Source organism: Zootoca vivipara, chromosome 5, assembly GCF_965207765.1.
Source record: "Zootoca vivipara chromosome 5, rZooViv2.hap1.1, whole genome shotgun sequence".
In the NCBI taxonomy this organism is placed as follows: Eukaryota; Metazoa; Chordata; class Lepidosauria; order Squamata; family Lacertidae; genus Zootoca; species Zootoca vivipara.
The window spans coordinates 24,614,569-24,636,703 of NC_142588.1; the positions used below are offsets into that span (position 1 = coordinate 24,614,569).

Below are 22,135 nucleotides of genomic sequence, written 5' to 3' on the forward strand. Positions count from 1 at the left end.
TTTACCAACCATTTGCTTCTTAATTTTTTCTTTCATTCGTTGAAGGTGCTGTGCTCACAATTTCCAGTACACACCTCCTCTATTTATTTTAAACAACTGTGAGCAGATATATCCTGGCAGCAAGTCTAAGCTCCACCCATCAATTTGCTGGGGGCAGGAGGTTGCAGGATTTATGAAGGAATTAAGTTTGTAAGCATATACACCAAAAAAGGGGTGGATTTTGGGGGAAGTTATATTCGGCTCTTTGAGCAAAGACTTTCTATTTTTCCTATGTCTCTCCCTAGGCTTTAACTGCTAAGTGGTGGACTAGAAAAAGGAAGGGGTATAGTCATTTTTCCAAATATTTTACATCAATGTAAATATGCTACTTCTTTATAAGCATGCATTACATACATTTACAATTAAGTATAAAATAATAAGTTCAGGATTTTACAGCAACACCAAAAGGGATAATTACAATATTTAAAAAGCACCCTCCCTCTGTAAAACAGAGTCACACAATAACAGACCCACAAAACAAGAACAGCACTCTATCAGCATTGAAGCAAATATTGCTGTCTAAAAGTAAGTATCATTCTTTTCCTATTTAATTTGTTAAAGAAAAATCCTTGAACATTTTGTTATTAATAGTAATTGGAGGTAATTGGGAGGCCAATTTAAAGACCACTGGGGAAACAGAGAAACCAAGTTTTTATAAGCACTGCAGCATTTTTTAAAAATGCATTTTGTACAACTGTAGTAGTAACATATATCACGTAGCTAGATTCTCCAGGGAGCACTGAACATAAATGTTAAATATTTAGAAAAACTGTAATTGGAATTCGAGTAGTATGTATTTCTTACACTGGGCAAGGAAAGCCTGGTTGCATTTCCCTTCCCTTCCCTTCCCCCACAATATATCCTGGCTCCCTCCCTCCATTCACATTCCTACACCCATTAGGAAAACACTGGCAGGAGACACACTAGATCGAAAGACCAATGGCTTCTTAAAACGTTTATTAAAAAAATCCACAAGATGAGGTTTTCTGTTTGACTACAACTGCTCAACCTATGGCATTTAAAAAACAAAGACCCACCCACCAGATTTGCCAGAGGACAGCCAGCGCCTGTTTTATAGGGTGGTATTTAAAGGAATGAACGGGCCAAACCAACAGCTACAATTCTTACAAGAATGTGAACAAAAACCCAATGCCTTCCTCATCACATATGCTGGGCACACACACAACTCCACATTAATATTGCGAAGCGAAGCAGCAGCAGAAGAAGTGTGTGTGTGTGTGTGTGTGTGTGTGTGTGTGTGTGTGTGTGTGTGTGTCTGTGCGTGTGAAAGACAACCCCTTCTTTCCTAAGAACTCCCATCTGCAAATCACCAACAGTTGGCGGCTGCTGCTGTGTAATCACGGTATTCCCCCCCCCTTCAATGATCCGAATCAATCTGGTTCAACACCAGACACCCCCCCCCAAACCCGCACACATACAGTGGGCGCAAAAAAACCCACACCACCCCAGAGAAGGGACGAGCAATTGGCGCTTCCCTTCCTTAAAGATGAGGCTGGGTGGGAAGCAGAGAGAGAGGGGGGGGGAGAAGAGATTTTCTGCTGCTGCTAACCCACTGTAAGCCCCTTCTCTGTTCGGGGCCTAGAAAAGGGGAAATGAGAGCGGATGTGTCATGTTTAAACTCCCTCGTCGCCTCCCCCCTTTCACGAGCAGGGAGGGGGGAGTGTCCTGTTACTACCTCCACTCCTCTCACTCGCCCCAACAAATACACCCCATATATGCGGTGTGTGTGTGTTGAAGAAAAGAGAAGCCCCACACTTCCCCCCCTCCCTGCTCTCGCCCTTAAAAGGGTTCTATAGGGGAGAAAGCCACTGCACTCCTCGGAAAGGGGAGTCCTCCTCGCTGCTTTTCGCTCCCCAAATTCTCGGCTACGGGGCGGCGACAGCGGGAGGGGGGTCCACTTCGCGGGAGGGGCAGGGCTGGGCCGGGACCCCCCCTGAGGGAGGGACGGAGGGAGACGGGAATGGCAGCCTCTTACCGACAACTCGGGGCTCCGCGAGTCCCGGTGAGAGACGGTGCGGATGACGCCGGCTCTCCAACGCCCGTTCTCGGGCGGTTCGTCTCCTCCGACGCACAAGAACCGCTTCCCCACCAGCTCCGGCCGCGACTCCACCGCCACCGCCATGGCGGCCGCCGCCGAAGAGCAGAGCGAGCAGCCAACCGCACCAGCCGCCTCGCTCGCTCGCGTCTCCCCCCTTCTCTCTCGCTAAGGGTCGCCCATGCCTAGAGGAGCCGAGGCGGGGGGAGGGCGTCCGCGCGTCGGGACTTCGTGTGTGAGAGAGACGGGGGGGGTGTCTCTGCCTCCTCTCGCCCGCCGCTCCGAGCCGGGCGCCCCGGGCAGCCGCTCAGCCGCCGCCGCGACCAGCCTGACACAAACACACGGAAGGGAGGGCAGAGCGGAGGGGGCGGGGGAGCCGTTCGCTCAGAGCCGCGCTGCGGCCCCGACCACTCCGCCCACACGAGCCCACTGCCATGGAGACCGGCACAACGCGCCGTCTCCCTCCGCCAGACACAAACGCGTTGGCTCGGGCGGGAGAGGGAGGAGCGGGAAGGGCGCGGGGGAGACACCGCGGCAAGGGAAAGAGTCCGCCCGCGGTCGCGCGCGACGTCCGTGCCCGGGGGGGTGGGGAAAGAGAAGGAGGAGGAGGCACGGCAGGGAGGCAGCCAGCCAGGAACAGAGCGGGCAACTGTCTGGTGTTCCGTGGCTGGAAAACTTCGCCTCCCAACGCCTCAGCAACAACGGCGGCCAAAGGACTCGGGCCGCGCCAGAGGGAGAACAGCGAGGGGATCTAAATCGCCTCGGAGAGCAAAGCGGGGCAGCTTGCTGGCGCGGGTGGGTGGGGGCGCACACAGACCACGAAGCCCCTCCCGTACCCGACGTTTCTGACAATACGAGCGAGGAGGCGCTCCTGTTTTCGCTCGCGCCCCCCTCCAACCCACCCCCGCGCGCCTTGAGCCCCTCTGGCGCCACTGGAAGCGAGCAGCTGGAATTCCACGCAATGGAGAGGGGGAGGGCGGCGGGGGGGGAGACCAAAAGCGAACAGGGCGACTTGGGGGTTTTCAGGAGCGGGCGGGAGAGCGAGCAGAGCAGGGGAGATGGCAGCCAGCATGCTGTGAATCTGCAACTCCCAACGATGTGTTTTGTTTCTTTTTTTCGCCTGGCCGGCTGCTTCCCTCTCCTTATCCGAATTAGGCTTCCCAAAAAGACAGCAGAACCCCACCCCACATCCTCTGTTCTCCCACCCCATGCCTCTCTGTCCTTCCCTCGCCTGGTTTCTATTCCAGACACAGCCTGTTCCTATATTAACCATACAGGGATTGGTCTGGATTTTGTTTTGTTTTTCTTCACTGCTTTTCCCTCTCATCTCTGCAGGATGACTCACAGCAGCTGAGGTCACCCAATCTCTCTCTCTCTCTCTCTGAATGAAACACCCACTCAGGGAAAATTCTACCTATCCAGCGTAGTGTTTTTGCTCTGAACATAGTCTTGCCATGGTTACTGTGCTGTAGTGATGCTGCTTCTGCTGCAATAGGAAGGACTGCATCAGTCCAGGGAAAAGGCGATGAAGAATTGAGCTTGCTAACATTGTTTTGGAAGGAATTATAATGCACGAATATTTCAGCCTGCCCTGGCAGGTTGTATTTTCTGTTCCAGGTACACTGACGTTTCATAGTTCCTTCTGCTAGAGCTTGGCATGCATAGATAGGGGACACAGCCATTACTAGCACAGTGTGTCAGCAAACTGCTTCACAATTAGCACAGGGTGAAGATTGTACTATTACACCGTATGCTTCTAAATTCCAGTTCAGTCAGAAAGGGAAACCAGATTAACATGCGGCTCTGGCTAAGCAGTCTTTGTGGGCTAGTGGATAGAGTGCTTGACTCGGCCTTTCTATCACAAGCAAACAATGAGTGCCGCATTTTATCCTTTGTGTGTAAGAGTAATACTCTAGCCAGCCCAACTCCATGCCAATAGAGTATAATATTATTCTGTAATGTGGAAGTAGCTTGATAGGTTTTCATGCTGCTGCTCAGCCTTTTTTTAATTTTATAAAAGGTTAATGAAAGAGGGAGGTTAGGTTTGTCAGGTGGCATCCTGGAGATTTATTCTCTCCCTTTAAAGCTAGTGATTAAAGCAGAAATTGCAGCAGCTACAAGTCCCATCAATTTGTTTCTAGGTGCCTTTGTCTACCCCCTGTCACCTGCTGTAGTGAACAGGACTCCAGGTGTGGTGCATAGCAGGGAGAAGAATGGGGCAGACAAAGGAATTGAGGACAGAACAGGAAGAAGCCACAACTGAGAAAAACAGCAAATCTGAGCGTGATCTGGAAAGCTTATGAGCGCACTCTACCTTTGCATACCAACACCCAATCCCTGTTGACATTTTTTAAATCACAAAGCTTCAGATGGTGAAATGTATACTAGTCACTAATACAGTAAAACCACAATTTAATGGGTGGGGGATTACGTTCCAGGGATTGCACATAAAGCCAAAATTGTGTGTAGTCCAAACACATTAGGTGCAAAGGTGGTGAGGTGAATTGCCAGGGTTTTATTTGGATGTTGCCCCCTTTTTATTTATTTTACTTTATAAAAAAAATATTTGGCAAGCACGTAAAGTTGAATGCACACAAGCTAACTGTGCTTAAATTGTGGGCTTACTGTACTGCAGACAATTTCCAAGAGGCATGCAATTGAATCCTATGTTGCAACCATGAGAGCAATGGGTACAGCATTGCATTTTGCCTGATACGAAGTATTGCAAATTGAGTGTTAGAGAAAATGTGACAGCTCCACAATAGGGATGCAGTCTTGAGAGAAGATGTGAACTACGGTACGTACCGTATTAGAAATTAGTAATTTATTGTGGGGAGAAATTGTGGAGAAGGTATTTAATATTTTGCATACCCAGTTGCCCATAACATAAATGGGGACAATAACAATATCCATTATGTGTTTATTGTAAGGATGAGGGAGATTTCATAATTTACCGGTAGACATGTAATTGTTTTTCTAGCCTGAATAGTTCCACATGGTTAGAACATGGTGCTGATAATGCCAAGGTTGCAGGTTCTATCCCTGTGTGGGACAGCTGCATATTCCTGCATTGCAGGGGGTTAGGACTAAATCATCCTCAGGGTCCCTTCCAACTCTACAATTATATGATTCTAATCAAAATCTAGATTCAGTCCAAGTAGAAGCAAACATTTAATTCTAAATTAACATAAAAACAACACTGGCATATTAAAGTTCTATATAGATAAAGCATAATTATTATTTCTGAAGTTCGTGAAAAAGCACAGTGCTAACCATTATAAAACAATGACAACATCTAGGGCCCACCTTAATTAAGCCTTACAAGCATTATATGCTTATCTTTTAGGCTGGTCAATGAAGGGCTTTTCCCCCCATCATCTGAATCCCTGTCAAGAGAATGTTAAGTAAATGTACAGTGGTACCTCTAGTTACGAATTTAATTCATTCTGGAGGTCCGTTCTTAACCTGAAACTGTTCTTAACTAGAGGCGTGCTTTCACTAATGGGGCCTCTCGCTGCCGCTGTGCCACCAGCACATGATTTCCGTTCTCATCCTGGGGCAAAGTGATCAACTCGAGGTAACTCTTCCAGGTTAGCGGAGTTTGTAACCTGAAGCGTTTGTAACCTGAGGCGTTTGTAACTCGAGGTACCACTGTATTCTTTAAACCAGGCATCAGCAACGTTTTCTGGCCATGGGCCGGATCTTTTCCACTGACGTTGGTCCATGGGCCGGACAGGCGCAGAAGCAATTTCCGGTGCTGCGCTGCCCATTTTCGGAGCACTGGGAATCGCTTCTACGCATGCCCTGACAAGCGCAGAAGCGATTTTCGGCGATCCGAAAATGGGCAGCGCGGCACTGGAAATTGCTTCTGTTCATGCCCTGACATGCGCAGAAACAATTTCTGGTGTCTGGACATGCCCAGACACCGTTTCTGGCATCTGCGCATGCACAGATGTCATTTTTGGCACCATTCGGCGAGTCCCCACACCGTGCTGCACCGGTTTAGCGTGGCAGGGCGCGGGGACTTGCCGAGCGGGCGGCTCGTGGGCCGGATAAATGGCCTCTGTGGGCCGCAGGTTGCCGATGCCTGCTTTAAACTCTTTGGGCAAAGAGAGTGTATCCTAGCTGCCATTAACTGGCATGGTGGTAACTGGAAGTTTCATATTCTAATAGTGTGAGACGCCTGTCCCTCTGACTTGCTGCAAAAACTTTCACACAACAAATACAGAGTAGACAGCAGAGAGCCTACACCAGCTCACAATACTAGAGCAGAATATAACTACCGTATATTCTGGCGTATAAGACGACTGGGCGCATAAGACGACCCCCAACCTTTCCAGTTAAAATATAGAGTTTGGGATATACTCGCTGTATAAGAAATATGACCCGGCGTATAAGATGACCCCCGACTTGAGAAGATTTTCCTGCGTTAAAAAGTAGTCTTATACGCAGGAATATACAGTACTACACATGAGTAGAAAGGATCAACACCAGATAGTAAGAATGCCTTCAAGTGGTCCACTTCCCTAGACACTATTGCACAACATGAGTAGGCCCATGGGAGAGTACCTTGTTCCCTTATGGCTCACTTCCGACCTCATCAATTTGTTGTCAATCAGCAGCAGCACTGCCAAGCATATAAAACTCACTGAGAGAAACAGGAAGAAATTACAGTACTGAAGCACCCAGGCAGCAGATAGCCTAAGGGTTTTTTAAAACTGGATGTTCCAAATACAGATGGTTGAGATCCTACCCTGTTTCTCATATTTTAAGACATACCCATAAAATAAGCCATAGCAGGATTTTTAAGCATTCAAGGAATATAAGCCATACCCCGAAAATAAGACATAGTGATAGGCGCAGCAGCAATGCCGGTCGCGGCAGGAGGAGGAGGAAAAAAATAAGACATCCCTTGAAAATAAGCCATAGTGTGTTTTTTTTGAGGAAAAAATAAATATAAGACATGTCTTATAATATGAGAAACACGGTATATCCTCATAGTATTTGTTACACTTTGTGAAGCAACTGATTTTTTTATTGTCCCATAAGGAGATCAAGGCTTTCAAATGCTTCTTGCCTTCTATGTGCCAAATGGTTTTATAACTCCTGACCTGTAATTGATTCATTGATCAAACCACAGTGTGGTCATTTCTGTCACATTACTCAATAGTTTTCAACGGCATAACTTGGTCAGGTTAAAAAACAAACAAACAAACAAACAAACAAACAAACAAAGTTGAGGCAGATTAATCACTGAATCACAGGAGCTGGAAGGGATCGAAGATACCTTGTTATCCTAAAGCAGCCCCTTTCCTTCATTAAACTATATGCACGCTGTACATTAGTCATCCTGAGCTGCGGTACACAAGATTGCACCTTGTCCTTGAAATATTCTCAGTCACCAAAGCAGATTAGAATTCCCACATCATCAATAAAGTCATGTAAAAAGGCAAGGAAACTGTTTACACTTTTAATGTGCTGGTGGTGAGCTAAAGCAGTGTGTCTTGAGTGAACCCCACAAAAGGGAGCTCCCCCTCATTCTGATAAGGAGAAAAGACACACCAGGATACCTCATGGTATTGATGTTAGATTGACTATATGTCCCAGTCCAGCTACCCTCACTCATGATTCAGGCTACAATCCTACACAAATTTAGGAGTACACATACATAGGATTGCGCTACGGTCCACATTTTACTGAAACCAAAACAAGTTATTTGTGGCTACCAAAGTCCCATATCTTTCAATGGTCTTAGCAATTGCTAACTTTAGGTGAATTAGGACCATAATCTTTTACATCTATTTGCCACATTTCTCCCTCCCCTTTTGCTTTCTGCTTGCATGTTTCTTTCCCCTACCTCAAATCAATCAATGGTAACCACCGAGGAGCAAAACAGAAAGGAGAAGCAGAGTGTACTGCTACAGAGGTTGGGAGCAAGATGAGGTGGAACAAAACAAGTCCATTAAGAAAATGCATTCGGTTTAGATTTAGATCAATGTCAAGTTTTACCTAATTTCTGGAAGGCTCAAAAATGCCTATCAGATTAAACACCTCAGGAATAAACTTTTATCGCCAAAGATGCAATCACTCACTGCTCTTCACATTTTTTACCAGTGAGTTAATATTCATGAGGACAGGGTTTTACCGTATTACTATTTAAATGAATGGAGTACGTCTAGCCATTAGTAGAGCTGAATAGACTGGGCAGATTAGTTGTGTGATATTGTTCATGTAAAGAAGCATAATTACTTCATAATTATACTCTACCCCTCTCCTGAAGGCTCAGTGGTTTAGTATTTAAAAAATACTACTCTTCCCTTAAACAATCAAATGTGTACATTACTTTAGAATGTTCAGAGCCCTTCGTGTAAATCACTTGTGTCAGTGTCATGCTTGGCTGTGAACCACTTTGAATGGGATGTACTGTATACAGAAAAGCAACATACAAATAAAGTGATCATGATCTCAATGATTTTTACAACCCTGCAAGATGGGAAGGGAAGTAATATTTCTAGATTGCAGATGAGTCGGGGCTAAGCCTATGATAACAGTGGCTTGCCAAAGCTGGCCTGTAGCTAGATCCTATATTAATGACAGGCAAGTCTTTGCTATAGGGAGCAAGATTCTTCACTTTTGAGAGGTCTACTGCCTTGATGAAGCTTCCTGTGAGAAGGAGGAAGAGATAGCTCCAAATGAAAGAATCAGTCTTCATGGCAGTCGAGTTTGCGGTAGAGAAAATAGTGAGTGGGCATTAGGTTTTTACTAGAGGAGGAAAAAATTACATTGCTGTTGTTAAACTGTTCAATCTCTTTAACATTGTGCATTAATTTCCTAGGTGAAAAATTGTGGTGCCTGATTGTCAGGTTCTGGCATCGATACTCTGTCTTATGTCAAAATTAAATGGATTGTCATTATTTATTTTTGTGCACCTCAAATACTACTGTTCCTTATAGGAGTTATGTCATAAAATCAAATGGAATTATTATACTGCATGTTTATCTTGTGATTATAATGTTAAGTGATGGTTTTTGACAGGAACCTCATCCACGATACTTTTCAGTGGAGGCTAGTCACACATTCAGTCATAACTTACATGCATTTGTGCACTAGCCTATTACCGCATAATGCAAAATAGACGGAGCTTGAGGAATCTGAGCCTGAAGCTCTGGAGAAGTAGTGGACCACAGGAAAGAATTCTGGCTGTGCTCAGCTGTAGGTACAGGAATTGGAATAGGTCTCAACAAGCAATTGTGCTGCTACTGGTGAAGAAACAATACTCTGCCAACATTCTGTTTATGTAGTGCTGTCTACTAGAGTGGTTCAAGGCCTTCAGCCTGATTTACATCACAATATTTTAAAACTCTCAGTAGCCTACTGTGACCCATTTGCTAAGCATTCTTTGGGGATGAAGTCATTAGCATCTGCCAGGACTTGAATTCCACAAATCCATCAGTTCAATCAATTAATGGGTTCAGGGTACTGTCTGGTCCAATTTCAGCTGCTGAGATTCGAGAATATGGACAAGGTGCATGGTGTGTTGTATGTATGAAAAATACTGCTGCCCCTCCCTGCTCATAAACTCGGGCTGCCATACATATGCAGGATTTGTCCGGCGGAAATAGCCTCTGGGTGGAATTTTCAAAAATTGGAAAAAAGGAGCAGGGGAAACCTGGGTGTTTGGCAACTCATGTCGGAAATGTTGATATTCTGGCAAATTTCCATAAAAATAGCTCAAAAATTAGCTCAACAGTATGGCAACCCTACATTAATAGACACTGCATAGGTGAATGCTATCAGCTGAATAAGGAATGCTTCACTTTAGTATGTATAATGCTCTACTTTCAAAGTGCCGAGAAACCAATACTTTCAAAACTGAGGTAACCCCCCCAAGTTTCCATAAGTCACATGACTTGTACAATGCTGCTCAAAAGCTTTAGCTATAGAGCAAGAAGCAGAGTGGTTCAGAAGGAAGGCTGGAGTCTATATAGAACAAATTTGTGGTTTCAAAGGTACAATAGAACAAACATTGCCTCTAATTCTCCAATCTAATTTGGAGGTCACAATTGCACTAAAGCTTGCAGGATTAAGGCACCTAGGATTAAGCTCTCTTCAGTGAACTAGAATTTACACAGCAAATATGCTTAGTATCACGCTCCACACATGAAATTTGCCTAGAAGTAAGGTTCCCTGATGTCAGTGGTGTTCACTTCTAAATATTACAACCCAACAGTGTTAGAAACTCAGGTATATAAGCTAGACACTAAATGGCTCCTTAAACCAGGGTTACAGTCACCAAAATGGAATGCCTAGTTGCTATTTGGGGGCCAGATGGCACGAAAGTTATATTTTTCAATGCAACTTATTGGTTCCTGAAATTCATTCTGATTGTGCAGATAAAATATAACGGACAGAATTCTATAGGATGTGTTTGGTATTGTGTGAAAACAGTCAAGATCCAAGGATAGTCAGGCATGAACCTCCAGATGGTGGAGAAGTCAGGCGCTATCCTGGCAGCCAGGCAAAATGTGCCTGGCGAATTTCGAATGCTGCAACCCAACACTGTGCTCAGTACATTCACCTGAAATTAAATCTCAATTTAATTAGAATCTATTTCTATGTAACTGTCCTTGCGTTCAGAGCAAAACTGAAGCATCTGAGCAAATATTGTGTGAGGAGATATACAAGGGTGTATAGAATTCAGGGGTGGAGGAGTCGGAGTTGCTTGATATGTTTTTCTATATACAGCATGTACCAAAATACTTTGAGTGCCAGGCCCTCGTGCTTTTATTTTATCTTTTTACATTTGCATTCCATCCTTCCTCAAAGGAGCTCAGAGCACAATTGAACTTCTCAATCCTATGAAGTTTGGTGCACCTAAACTAATCGAACTGTGCACCTAACTATGCATAGAATTGGAGTCTTTGCCTCACACTATCCTTGCAAAGTGGGTGGGCTGAAAGGTTTTGGCTTGCCAAGGCCACCTAGCACGCTTCATAAGTGAGAATTGTAGCCTGAATTTCCTCCACTGGAGCCCAACAGATTGGTCCTCTACAGCTAATAAGCTAGCAAATCCATCGTCGCTTGGAAAGCAACATGGGCAGAGGCATTCCATACGCACAACATGGCCAGCTTGATAGATACTTGTGCAGTTTCTGTGTGTGCTTAGGACATTTTGCTTGCATTAACAACTGCTCTGGCACTATTTATTTCCTTTTCTTCAGCCACCAAATCTGCCTCTTCTGGAACTTTCCCGTTCAGCCTTTGCCAGGTCATCAGGAGGAGATCCTGGTCTTATGCCGGTGGTTGGGGGAAGAGGAGGAGAAAAATGGAAAGCTGAAAACATCCCCAAGTCATAAAACCTCTGCTCTGAGACGAGAAAAAGTTCCTAACAAAGCAGTAATCTTAACAGGCTGTCAACACAGAGGGAAGGAGTGAAGTGTTTCCGTTTTTCTATAGTCTCCATTCATAGGAGCTACTTTTTTTTTCCCAGGCTCCAATAACACCAAATGGAAGCAATAAACCAGTATAGCCATATGACTCTGCTGCCATAGCTACAGACCTGAAACTGAGCCATGCTGAACTCTCCCCTTCCTTTCTGGATCATGTTTCCTTTAGAAAAAGGAACTCGGGAAGCTTTTTCTTCTAGCTCTGCTTATAAGTGAAAAAGGTACTTAACTCCCTCGCCACCTTACTAAAGAGAAAAACTTTCTAAATAAACCTAATTTATAAAATAAATAAGGACATATAGATTTAGGCAGGTTCTAAGCCACGCAAATAACATCTGCTTTAATGGGGGTGATTAGTAATGCATTATGTTGCTTCCTGTAAAAAAGATTTTTTAAAATCTCCCCCACTCCACCCCACCCCAGACAGTAAGATCACACTATTTTGTGAGGCTCCACCTAAAAGGAAAAACCTTGCATTTCACTGGGATGCAATCAAACTAATCTAATCTGGGGTTAATTAAAAATCTTCAGTTTGAAACTCCAAATGCTTAGGCCACTAGTGCGTGCTTTCAGGTTCTTTTTAGCAAAAATGTTATGATTAAATAAATAACACGGAGAGAGAAGAGTTGTTATTGAAAAATGCTGGGGGCGGGTTTTGGCAAGACTTGGGGCAGGTCAGTCAAAATAAAAGATATAGGTGTGCTTCCAGCTGTCTGGTTAAGAGAAAAGCCCATAAGAAGTAATTAAAAAGTGGAGGGCATCTGAATAGGAAAATACCATGGCTGATCATACAAACCATTTCAGCCAATATTGGCTTCCAGTTGTTTCAGGTTCTCCTACCCCACTAACTCTTCTGATGCCATGGGCTGAATCCAGTTTTTATTAAGGTATGAGGTGCTAACCACGTTCCTAGGCAAGGTAGCTCTGAATAGGAACACAGGAGGCTGCCTTTATTGAGTCAGACCAGTGATCCATCGAGATCAGTATTGCCTACACCAGTGGTTGAAAATCTTTTCAAATCTGGGGACAGATTTGGAATTTTGGTGCTGCCGGGGTGTGGCCTAACACAAAATGGCAGCTGCCTCAAAAAAGAGCAGAAAAAGAAAAGAGATTAAAACCTAGAATGGTCCAAAATATGAAAAATCTATTCAGATTTATTTTTGTTTTTTAAAAAATGTTTGAAAATACATTTTCTTTTCCAGACATTGTTAAGTCTTGGTATGCTACTATAGATTAGAGCTAGAAAACAAAAATCAACTGCGAGCTTCTCAAAATTAGGGAAGCATGGGAATATTATTATTTCTGCCTTTGCACTGAGCTGACCCCTTCCTCAAACAATGTGGGAAAAATCCCTGCTGTGAGCAGAGCAAGAGGAAAAGTTGATAATAATGATGGCACTGAAATGCTTTCCCCAAAACAACAACTAGGGAACAACCATGAAAAAGGTGATCCTTATTATCACCATCATTCTTACAATGCCTCTGGCCTCTGCCCTGAGCTCCCCCAACCCACCCCAAGCAACCATGTAACAATCCCACTGCCATATTCAACTCAGATTCCTTTCAAGCAGTTTCCTGTTCCACATGCCAGTAAGCAGAAGAAAAACCACAACAATGGGATTCCTGCATTTCTCCCCTCCAAGTTTTCAAGCCAAGCAGCTGCATGTTGATTGTTCCTTGTGGCTGGCAGGCAGCAAAAACGTGGGACAAGTGATTCCTGTGCTCCTTCCGCTGTCCCAACACACACATTTTTTAAAAAGCCTCTCAAGTAGCTGTCTGTTTTGTGTGGCAGGCAGGCAGCAAAACAAAACAAATAGTGCAGCGTATGGGCAGATCCAAGGCCTAGAAAATGAGACAGAAGCAAGAAAAGTGCACTAGAGAGGTGGCGGAAACACCAGGTCTTTCAACACCAAGGATTTCTACAGCTCGTTCCCCCCCCCCCCCCTGCAAATAAGTCACTTATTAACCACAGCTCTGTGGCCCTCTAAACATTGCTGGACTCCAACTCCCATTTCCTCTGGCAACATGGACAATGGTCAGGAATTATGAGTGTTGTAGTTCAGCAACAACCACAGGTTCCGCCCCCCCAGATATGGGAGGATGAGGGTCTTCCTCCCAATGGAGGCATGCCTGGTACCCAATATGTTTATGTTTTACTTTCTGGGTGAAGCCATTTTTATTCTAATTTCAGGAATTCTAATGCTGTATACTTTAAAATGGTATCAGGAGGATGCTATATTTTTTAACATTGGAACCAGAGTTTTTATTTTGCTGCTTTCATTGTTCGTTTAAGAATGATTTCCGTGCAAATCATGCCATTTTTCTATTACCTTTCATTAGATTACTGTGCATTTTATTATTGTTTTGTTTTAAATTGTGTTGTAAACCACTACGGGGTACATATATAGAGATTGTGTGGTAAAGATATAAAGACTTTAAACAAATGACATTTTAAAACAGAAAAGCTTTGCAATAAAGACAGCTACAGTACTCTCATGAAAGAGGCTCAGTACTGTATTAGGAACTGCATCTTGCAGGCACAGGAACCAGGTATAAAAGCGTTAAAAGGAAGAGTTCTGCTAAATACACAATGTGTGACTGCCACAAAGATGATTGAGAAATGCTGAGCCTTGACTGTTTACAAGCCTACCGTGTTTCCCCCTTTTTAAGGCGTAGTCATAAAATAAGCCATAGCAGCATTTCTAAGCATTTGAGAAATATAAACCGTACCCCGAAAATAAGCCATAGTGATAGGCGCTGTGCGGAAGAGATCACTGAGCTCCCCGAGTCAGCAGCAGCAACGCCGGCCGCAGCAGTGTTTGCTGAGTCCTTTCTTGCTTTTGGGACTTGGTTACTGTGCTGGCTTGGGATGGTGTGTGTGCAATTGCTGTTGCTGCTTCGTGTTTTTCAGCTGGATTCTCTGGGTTCTAAGCACTTTCCCCCGTTTGTTTGTGAAGCAGCACTCGGCTGCAGCCCCTGCCTCTCCCGACGGCTGCATGAATGCGAGGCTGGAGTTGATCGCTATCTCCTTTTCCATTTCTTTTGTCTTTGAGCACCCGGCCCCGCCCCCTCTCCCCTTCGTGGAATGAAGAACAGAGTTTTAGCAGCATTTCCTCATTATAAAAAAAAGGTCAGGAACTTTTACTTTAACCTCAAAAATGGGATATTTCCTCTCTCTAAAAACAACTCTGACCTGAACACCAATAAAACGGGGGTAGATCACCTCCAGTTTATAAATCCGCAAGTAGATCGCAGTCTCTTGGAAGTTGGGCTCTATACTTTGGCTGATTGCAAGCCTTTGCATCTTTAAAAAACAAAAACCATGCGCTTCTCAGTCTTAATTTTCCTTTAATTCATCCCCCTATACCCTCCTCCAACCATTGTCTCCTTCCATTCCTTACCCCCCTCCCTCTCTCCCCACTTCCCTCACTCCTGTGCGATCTCATTTAGTCATATACTTGCTTTTTCTGTTGTGTTGTCTATTTTATATTTAATATTATTACCCTTTATGATGTTATTTTTCCCCTTGCGATAATTATTTATTTTTTATCTTTAACTAACTTTCCTTTCCATATTTTTCCATATATAACTCAACACTTTCCCATTCCTTCTTAACTCTTTGGATAGAGTGCCCCCCCCCATTATTGTTGTTAATTTTACAATTCCTGGATTTTTTATGGAACCGAACAGCTCGGGTGCTTCAGAATGTGCCTTCTGTTGCTACAGGGCTATGGGGCTTCACTATTTGACCCCCCACCCCAGGTTGGGATTTTTAAAGTAGTTCTGTGGGTCCCAGGGCACAGAATCACCCCGATCCTTTCCTTTGTCTAAACAGACCTCTTCCCCCCTGACTTTGGAAGGCTGTGCTTCAAGGGTGATACCAGGGGTTTTTTAAGACCTGCGCCTCTTAAGGATTGTTACGGTCCATAACTTCCATTGCTTTCTACAGGGTTGGGGGTTTAAAGCACTGCCACCCCCACCCCACCCTGCAGGCGCTCGGAACTGGCAGCGCCAACAACGCGCCCAGCAATGTGCAGAAGAGAGCACCGAGCATCCTGAGCCAGTGGGTCCCAGTTGTACCAGCACTTTTTTTTTTAAAAAAAGACACCCCCTGAAAATAAGCCACTGTGTGTTTTTTTGAGGGAAAAAAGTTATAAGACGGTGTCTTAAAAAAGGGGAAACACGGTAGTACCAGTAAGGCATATACAACTGTTTGCACAGCCCCTGCTGATGTTCCCTCCAGGGTGTGAACAGTTGCCCTCTAGCTTGAGAAACACTAACATATTGTCATTTCTAATGGAATCTTAAAAATTGCTATTTTATAGGAAAATAATTTCAGATTGAAAATGGACAGGTGTCTAAATCTGTTATAGTTCATTCCTAGAGAAACAAATGCCAAATTCGTTCTGGAGAAAGAAACGACAGTAATTAATTCAGTTTCTATTTTTCAGATTCCAGGTAGCCTTTGATTTTCTCCTTGATATTAATTGCAGTTGCATTTCTGTTTTCATTCGTTTGATAAACAAGCTTTTGCTGTACCTCTTTATACTGAAGCTCAAATTCTATGAGATATGACAGACTCTTAGTAACAAAACTGACTTGTAATTGCTATTTGTGTTTACATTTATAAGTGTCTCTTTAAATGTAAATGCAGCTTTCCACTAAGGATTCTGTTACCATGGCAATGAAGGCAAAAGCTATTTCTTATGGGCTTCCCCCACCCCCCACCCCATAAAGGGCAGCACTTTCATATAAGAATGGCTCTGTAGCAGAAACTGACTGCATGCAAGCTTCAGCAAATGTAACCCATAGAACTGGTAGATGTACTTACATTGCAAAATAAGTCTAACAACTTAAAACTTGTTTGACTAGTGCTTAATGGTTTTGCACACTTCTTTTCCTAAACGGAAGAAAATACAACCCCACCCCTTTTAGAGGATCGGTTTCTGCAAGTACTGGGTATTGTATCGCCTTTGTCATAATCTGGTTTTAAACGTACAGGTAGCGTTGAGTTGATTGAATCCAGATGATCCCAGGTTCAACCCCTGGCATCTCCAAGTAGGGCTGGGAGAGATCCCAGTCTGAATCCCCAGAGAGCTGATTCCAGATGGACAAATGATCTGACTATAAGGCAGCTTCCTAGGTTACAGGGGCACAGCAGCATGACCAGGCAAGATTCACAGCAGAATTACTAATTCCAAAGCAACTCCAGCACTCACAGGCACCTGGAAACCTTTATTTAGTAAGGCAGAGCTGGAAAAGGTGCAGCAGGTAAGGACAACCCAATTTATAACGGGGCTGGAGCAACTCACCAATGAGGAAAGCTTAAAACGTTTGTGGCTTTGTAGCTTGGAAACAAAGGCGAATAGAGGAGGACATGTTAGAGCACTATTAAATTATCTATGGTATCAAGAGAAAGTGGGTGGGGCAAGTTTTTCTTCTTCTCTCCCAATACTAGAACCCAGGGCTATTCAATGAAGGCAAATGGTTGGAAATTTGGATTGGCAAAAGGAAGTGCTTCTTCACATAGCTGTGGAATTAGTTACTATTTGATGTAGCGATGATGGCCATCACCTTGGACAGCTTTAAAAAACAACTAAGACTATATGCCACTGAGGAACAATTGCTGGGGAACACATGTATGAATAAGGCCATTGTATTCAGGTCCTGCCGGAGGGCTTCCCATAAGCATGTGGTTGGCCACCATGGGAACAAAACAAGGGACTAGGTAGGCCTTTGGCCTGATCCAGCAGGGCTCTTTTTACAGCCTCTCAGCTGCTCTGACAACCAACAATTTAAGCTGTTCCTTTCCTCCCTACCTCTTTGATCAGCCTACCCTCTCAGCTCCCATTCCCATGGCTGCAGATACCTTCTCCTGTCACAAAGCCTTGTCTTGGCTTCTTGTATCTGATGCCCTGTTATAGCCACTCAAAGAGTATCTTTCTAATACCGTAAGCAAGCATCCCTAGAGTGCCATGGACTTTGGTTTACTTCACCACCTTGTTACAGTCAGGACTTTAACATTTGCAGTCAAATACAGTACTTCTTATCTCACCTGTCTTCTACCCTCTCACATTAATTTAAGATGGCAAACTCAAAATGTAAGCAGCAGGCAATTTTCTGCCTCAGGCAGACAATCAAGTGTGGCACTGTTAGTGACATTGCAACTTCTGTAGGTATTGCACACAGAACCAGAAATCACTCGCTGTTCCTACACATCCCACCTGGTCTCACATACACCCTGCCTTCAGCAAAGCAAATACAATCCAGATTAGCTGATCAAAAGAAGACACATTAGCTCCCACAATATGTAGCAATGGCAAGTATCCTGGAAGGCTTGGAAATAGGTTTAGCCATAGGCCTTTTGCCTGATCCAGCAGAACACTTATTATGTTCTTAATGAAATATTTACCTAATCTATCTGTCGAAAGCGAGCTCGCAGTGGATCACACCGAGTAGGTGAAGTTAATTATTTAAACAGGATCTGCACAGGAGTGCCAGGCCTAATGAGCACAGCAATTCAGCACCACCTGAGGGACCCGGGTGGTGCTGTGGGTTAAAGCACAGAGTCTAGGGCTTGCTGATCAGAAGGTTGGCGGTTCGAATCCCTGCAATGGGGTGAGCGCCCACTGCTCGGTCCCAGCTCCTGCCCACCTAGCAGTTCGAAAGCACATCAAAGTGCAAGTAGATATATAGGGACCGCTCCGGCGGGAAGGTAAACGGCGTTTCCGTGCGCTGCTCTGGTTCGCCAGAAGCAGCTTTGTCATGCTGGCCACATGACCAGGAAGCTGTCTGCGGACAAACGCTGGCTCCCTCGGCCTATAGAGCGAGATGAGCGCCGCAACCCCAGAGTCGGACACGACTGGACCTGATGGTCAGGGGTCCCTTTACCTTTGCACAGGAGTGCCAGGCCTAATGAGCACAGCAATTCTCTTCGAATGTCTTGCTCCTATGAGGCAGCTGTGGAGACTAAAGGTCCCCGCCTTCCCACAGCTACCCAAGTCTCCTCCTCTCCAGGGTTTTCCCCAAGCAATCTGAGACTGACTGCACTCCTGTCTTTGCTCCTCCCACTTCATGGCTTCCTTGGTCCTAGGAGACAAGGGGGAGGGGAGTTTGTCACAGCAGGAGGGGGAGACCCCCATGCTTCTTCATTCATCTCTGCCTCTTTTGCCTGATCTGGACTTCCCTCTGCCACAGACTCCCAGCTCACTAAGTCCGTCACAGAATTGTGGCAGTTTCGCATAATCAGCTGACATCACTTCTTACACATATCTATTCCATTTTTTAAAAAAATGCTAAATTATTTGCCAATGTTTTCCTTGTAGCTGTGGAGGTACTGACTCAGCCTCCCAATTTTAGGCAGCATTTGCTGAAAAATGTTTTTTCTTTTATATTTTTTCCCTTTACATCCCCATGCCCATATCTTCCCCAATTCTCCATCTACACCATGGGTCCTCAGACTACGGTCCGCGGGCCGGATGCGGCCCAATTGGCCTGCCAATCCGGCCCGCGAAAGGTCTGGGGATCAGCATGGCCATCCTGCACTTTAAAAATTTTTTTTAGAGCCGAGAGCCATTTCTCCCCCTTCGTCGCCATTTCCCCCGTCCCCCCAGTAGCAGCCAATCAAAAAGTCGAAGTGCTTCAGGCCCCAGCCAATGGGTGGGCAGCAGCTGCACGTGTACAGGAGGAAGGGGGCTGTGCTAAGCTGGCTGATCGCCATTTGCAGCAGCCGCTTCTTACCAGAGCAGAGCCAGCCAGAGAAACCCCTTTCTTTGCTGCCGCTCCACCCTCCGTCGCAAGCAGTCCCTGCTGCAAGACACAGATAAGTGTTTTGTGTGTGTGTGTGTTTCAGCGCTCCTTCTGCGACTCCCTGCACAGCTGCTTAGCCGCGTTGCCGCTCCCGCCGCCGGAGCCGGGCTGGCCCGACCCTTGAAGAGGAGTTGGCCTGGCGCCGCCGCCTCCCCCGCCGCCGCTCTCTTTCTTGAGGCCCCTGCCGCCCGGATGGCCCCGCCACCGCCCCCTCCGCTCTCTTTCTTGCGGCCGCCCGGATGGCCGCCGCCTCCCCCCTGCTCATTTTCTTGCGGCCGCTACCGCGGCCGCCCGAATGCCCACCACCACCTCCACCTCCGCTCTCTTTCTTGCGGCCGCCCAGATGGCCGCCGCCTCCCCCTCCCCCTCTGCTCATTTTCTTGAGGCCGCTACCGCGGCCGCCCGGATGACCAACGCCGCCTCCCCCTCTGCTCATTTTCTTGAGGCCCCTGCCGCCACCGCCTCCCCTCCCTTTCTTGCAGCCGCTACCACGGCTGCCCCGATAGCCGCCTCCGCCTCCCCTCTCTTTCTGCTGTGGCTGCCCGGATAGCCGCCGCCTCCCCCTCTGCTCTCTTTCTTGCAGCCGCTACCGCGGCCGCCCGGATGGCCCCCTCCGCTGCCGCTCTCTTGCGGCTCTCGGCGCCTGGATCACCTCAAAGAGCTGGCTTTGGGATCCTCCTCCGATGTTGCCCAGGCCCCTGACCCTCCCCCAGTCCCGGTCAGGCTACCTTTAGCCCCGGCCCCATCGCTGCCACTCAGCCTGAGCGCTCCAAATATGGCAGGCGGAGGTGAGCGGGAAAGCGGCTAGGGGCACTGGGGTCTGGCGGGCTCCTGGCGGGGCTCTGTATGGTGTTGTTTTATTTTAAATATTATTTTGTGTTTATTATTTTGTGATTAAAATCATTATTTTAAATTTAAATATTGTATTGTTTTCCTGTTTTTGTGCACCAAATGCAGTATGTTCAATGCACATAGGATTTCAGCTCCCCCCCCCACCCCCAAAAATATAGTCCGGCCCAGCACAGGGTCTGAGGGTGGTGGACCGGCCCCCGGCTGAAAAAGTTTGGGGACCCCTGATCTACACTCAACTTACACATTATCTCCCCTGCCCATAACTGCGCTCTCTCTCTCTCTCTCTCTCTCTCACACACACACACACATACTTCCCTGGTCCTTTTACATGCATTTATTCCTCCCATAACACCCTATTTTATCCCCTGCCATTCAATTCCCAGTCTATTTGTTTACTTATTAATAGTAAATATTCAACTATCTTTTTATTTCACAACCTAATTTCCTCAGCACCTCCTCCTCTGGATATTTGTCCTCAAAGGAGAGAAACCATATTTCCTTCCTCCCACCCAGACTTCTCTGTCTCATGACCACCTTTGCTCAGCAGACCAGACCACTGTTTGAAAAAACACTGACGTCAACAGTGGAAACCTCAAAAGTTTGCTTTTCATGCAGTTTTACCTTCTAGACACAACACTCTAGCACAAAGCCTGCCAAATCACACACTCTGGGAGTTCTAGTGGTCCTTTGCTCCCTTATGTTAAAATTGGTGGAGGGATGGGCAATTCACCATAGCAATCATGCTTGCAAAATTCACCTCCAGTTCATGCGCACTGCATGATTCACAGTTCGTGCATGCTGCAGCTTCAAGCTTTCATTACATCACTTCCTGCTATTTGTGCAAATCTGGATTGTAAAAAAAAGACATCTAAGAGTCAGAAACCTCATTAAAAGTAAAATAGATAAAAGCACTATGCATAGCCCTTGAAGAGAAACAAAGCAGGATTTGAAGAGAAACAAAGAGTGCAGGATTTCACATGTCCTGTAAAAGCTAGGAAGCACTCATCTTCATTACCTGTCAGACAGGCAGATCCGTAGTTATTTATTTCCACACTTTACAACACACATTATATATTGGCAGGATTACAGAACTGAATAATAGGAGGAAGGAAGCCAAGTTTGGAACATAGCACAAGGTTATATTTGAGGAGAAAGCACTAGTGCAAGAACTGCCTGTATTTCTTCACTAATTTCAGAAAACTACATCAAAAACAGATTTAGTGCTGCTCCTTGTCCTTTGTGCGCACCAATGGTTATGATTCCTCTTTCCACCTCCTTCAACCCCATTCTACTATCTAATGCCTAACACTTCCCTGGCAAATTATGCCCAAATCCAGTGCCAAACAAATGTACCCTTGCATATATTTGCCCGTTTGAAACTGTTCAGTAGAAAGGAAACTACGAGTCATTCCAGGATGCGGTCACCATTTCCAGTTACCAGGGGCGGGTAGAAGGTGGATCAGGATCTACTGGGAGATCTCTGGCTGATCTGCAGCAGATCAGCAAGGCTTTCCGATTGTTTAACGAGGGCGACGTCAGAGGAACCTCTGCAGTGGGGAAAAGGGTTCGGCGCAAGATGAGCAAACAAGGCCAACACCGTGCAGCGCTTAATGTGTGCAAAAGCGGCATTTCCCAAGACTTCCTCGTTTTCCAATTTCACCTCTCCAGCCGCACCCAAGAAGATCGGCTGCCTCCTCCCCGCAGTTTGGTGGGGTGGGGTGGAAACGCTGACGCGGCTGGGAGAAGAAAACAACCTCCAGGAGAAAGGAGCCTCGTGCGGAAACGAAGGCGCCGCTTTCTCCGGCCTTAGCGACACGGATCCATCGCGCAGATTATCCACAGAGGCCGCTCCAAGAGCAGCGACATGGAGGAAGGTGCGCGAACGTGGCAAAGCAACGAACCACGAGCAGAAGCCACCCGGGGCCTTGTGTTGT

General features: G+C 45.8%; 1 protein-coding gene across 2 annotated transcripts in view; it reads right to left on the reverse strand.

The window, feature by feature from the left end:
- The window catches only part of JMJD1C (jumonji domain containing 1C), a 115,434-nt gene that overhangs the window by 92,846 nt on the left and 453 nt on the right, over positions 1-22,135 (reverse strand). Inside the window, exon 1 of one of the 2 annotated variants that reach the window (XM_035138460.3) lies at positions 2,036-2,430. The exons of the other annotated variant lie outside the window; for it this stretch is intronic. Within the exon in view, the coding sequence (XP_034994351.3) occupies positions 2,036-2,182 (147 nt within the window). The 5' untranslated portion in view covers positions 2,183-2,430. Of the gene's footprint in view, positions 1-2,035; positions 2,431-22,135 lie in introns of those variants that run through there. 2 annotated transcript variants of the gene reach the window in all.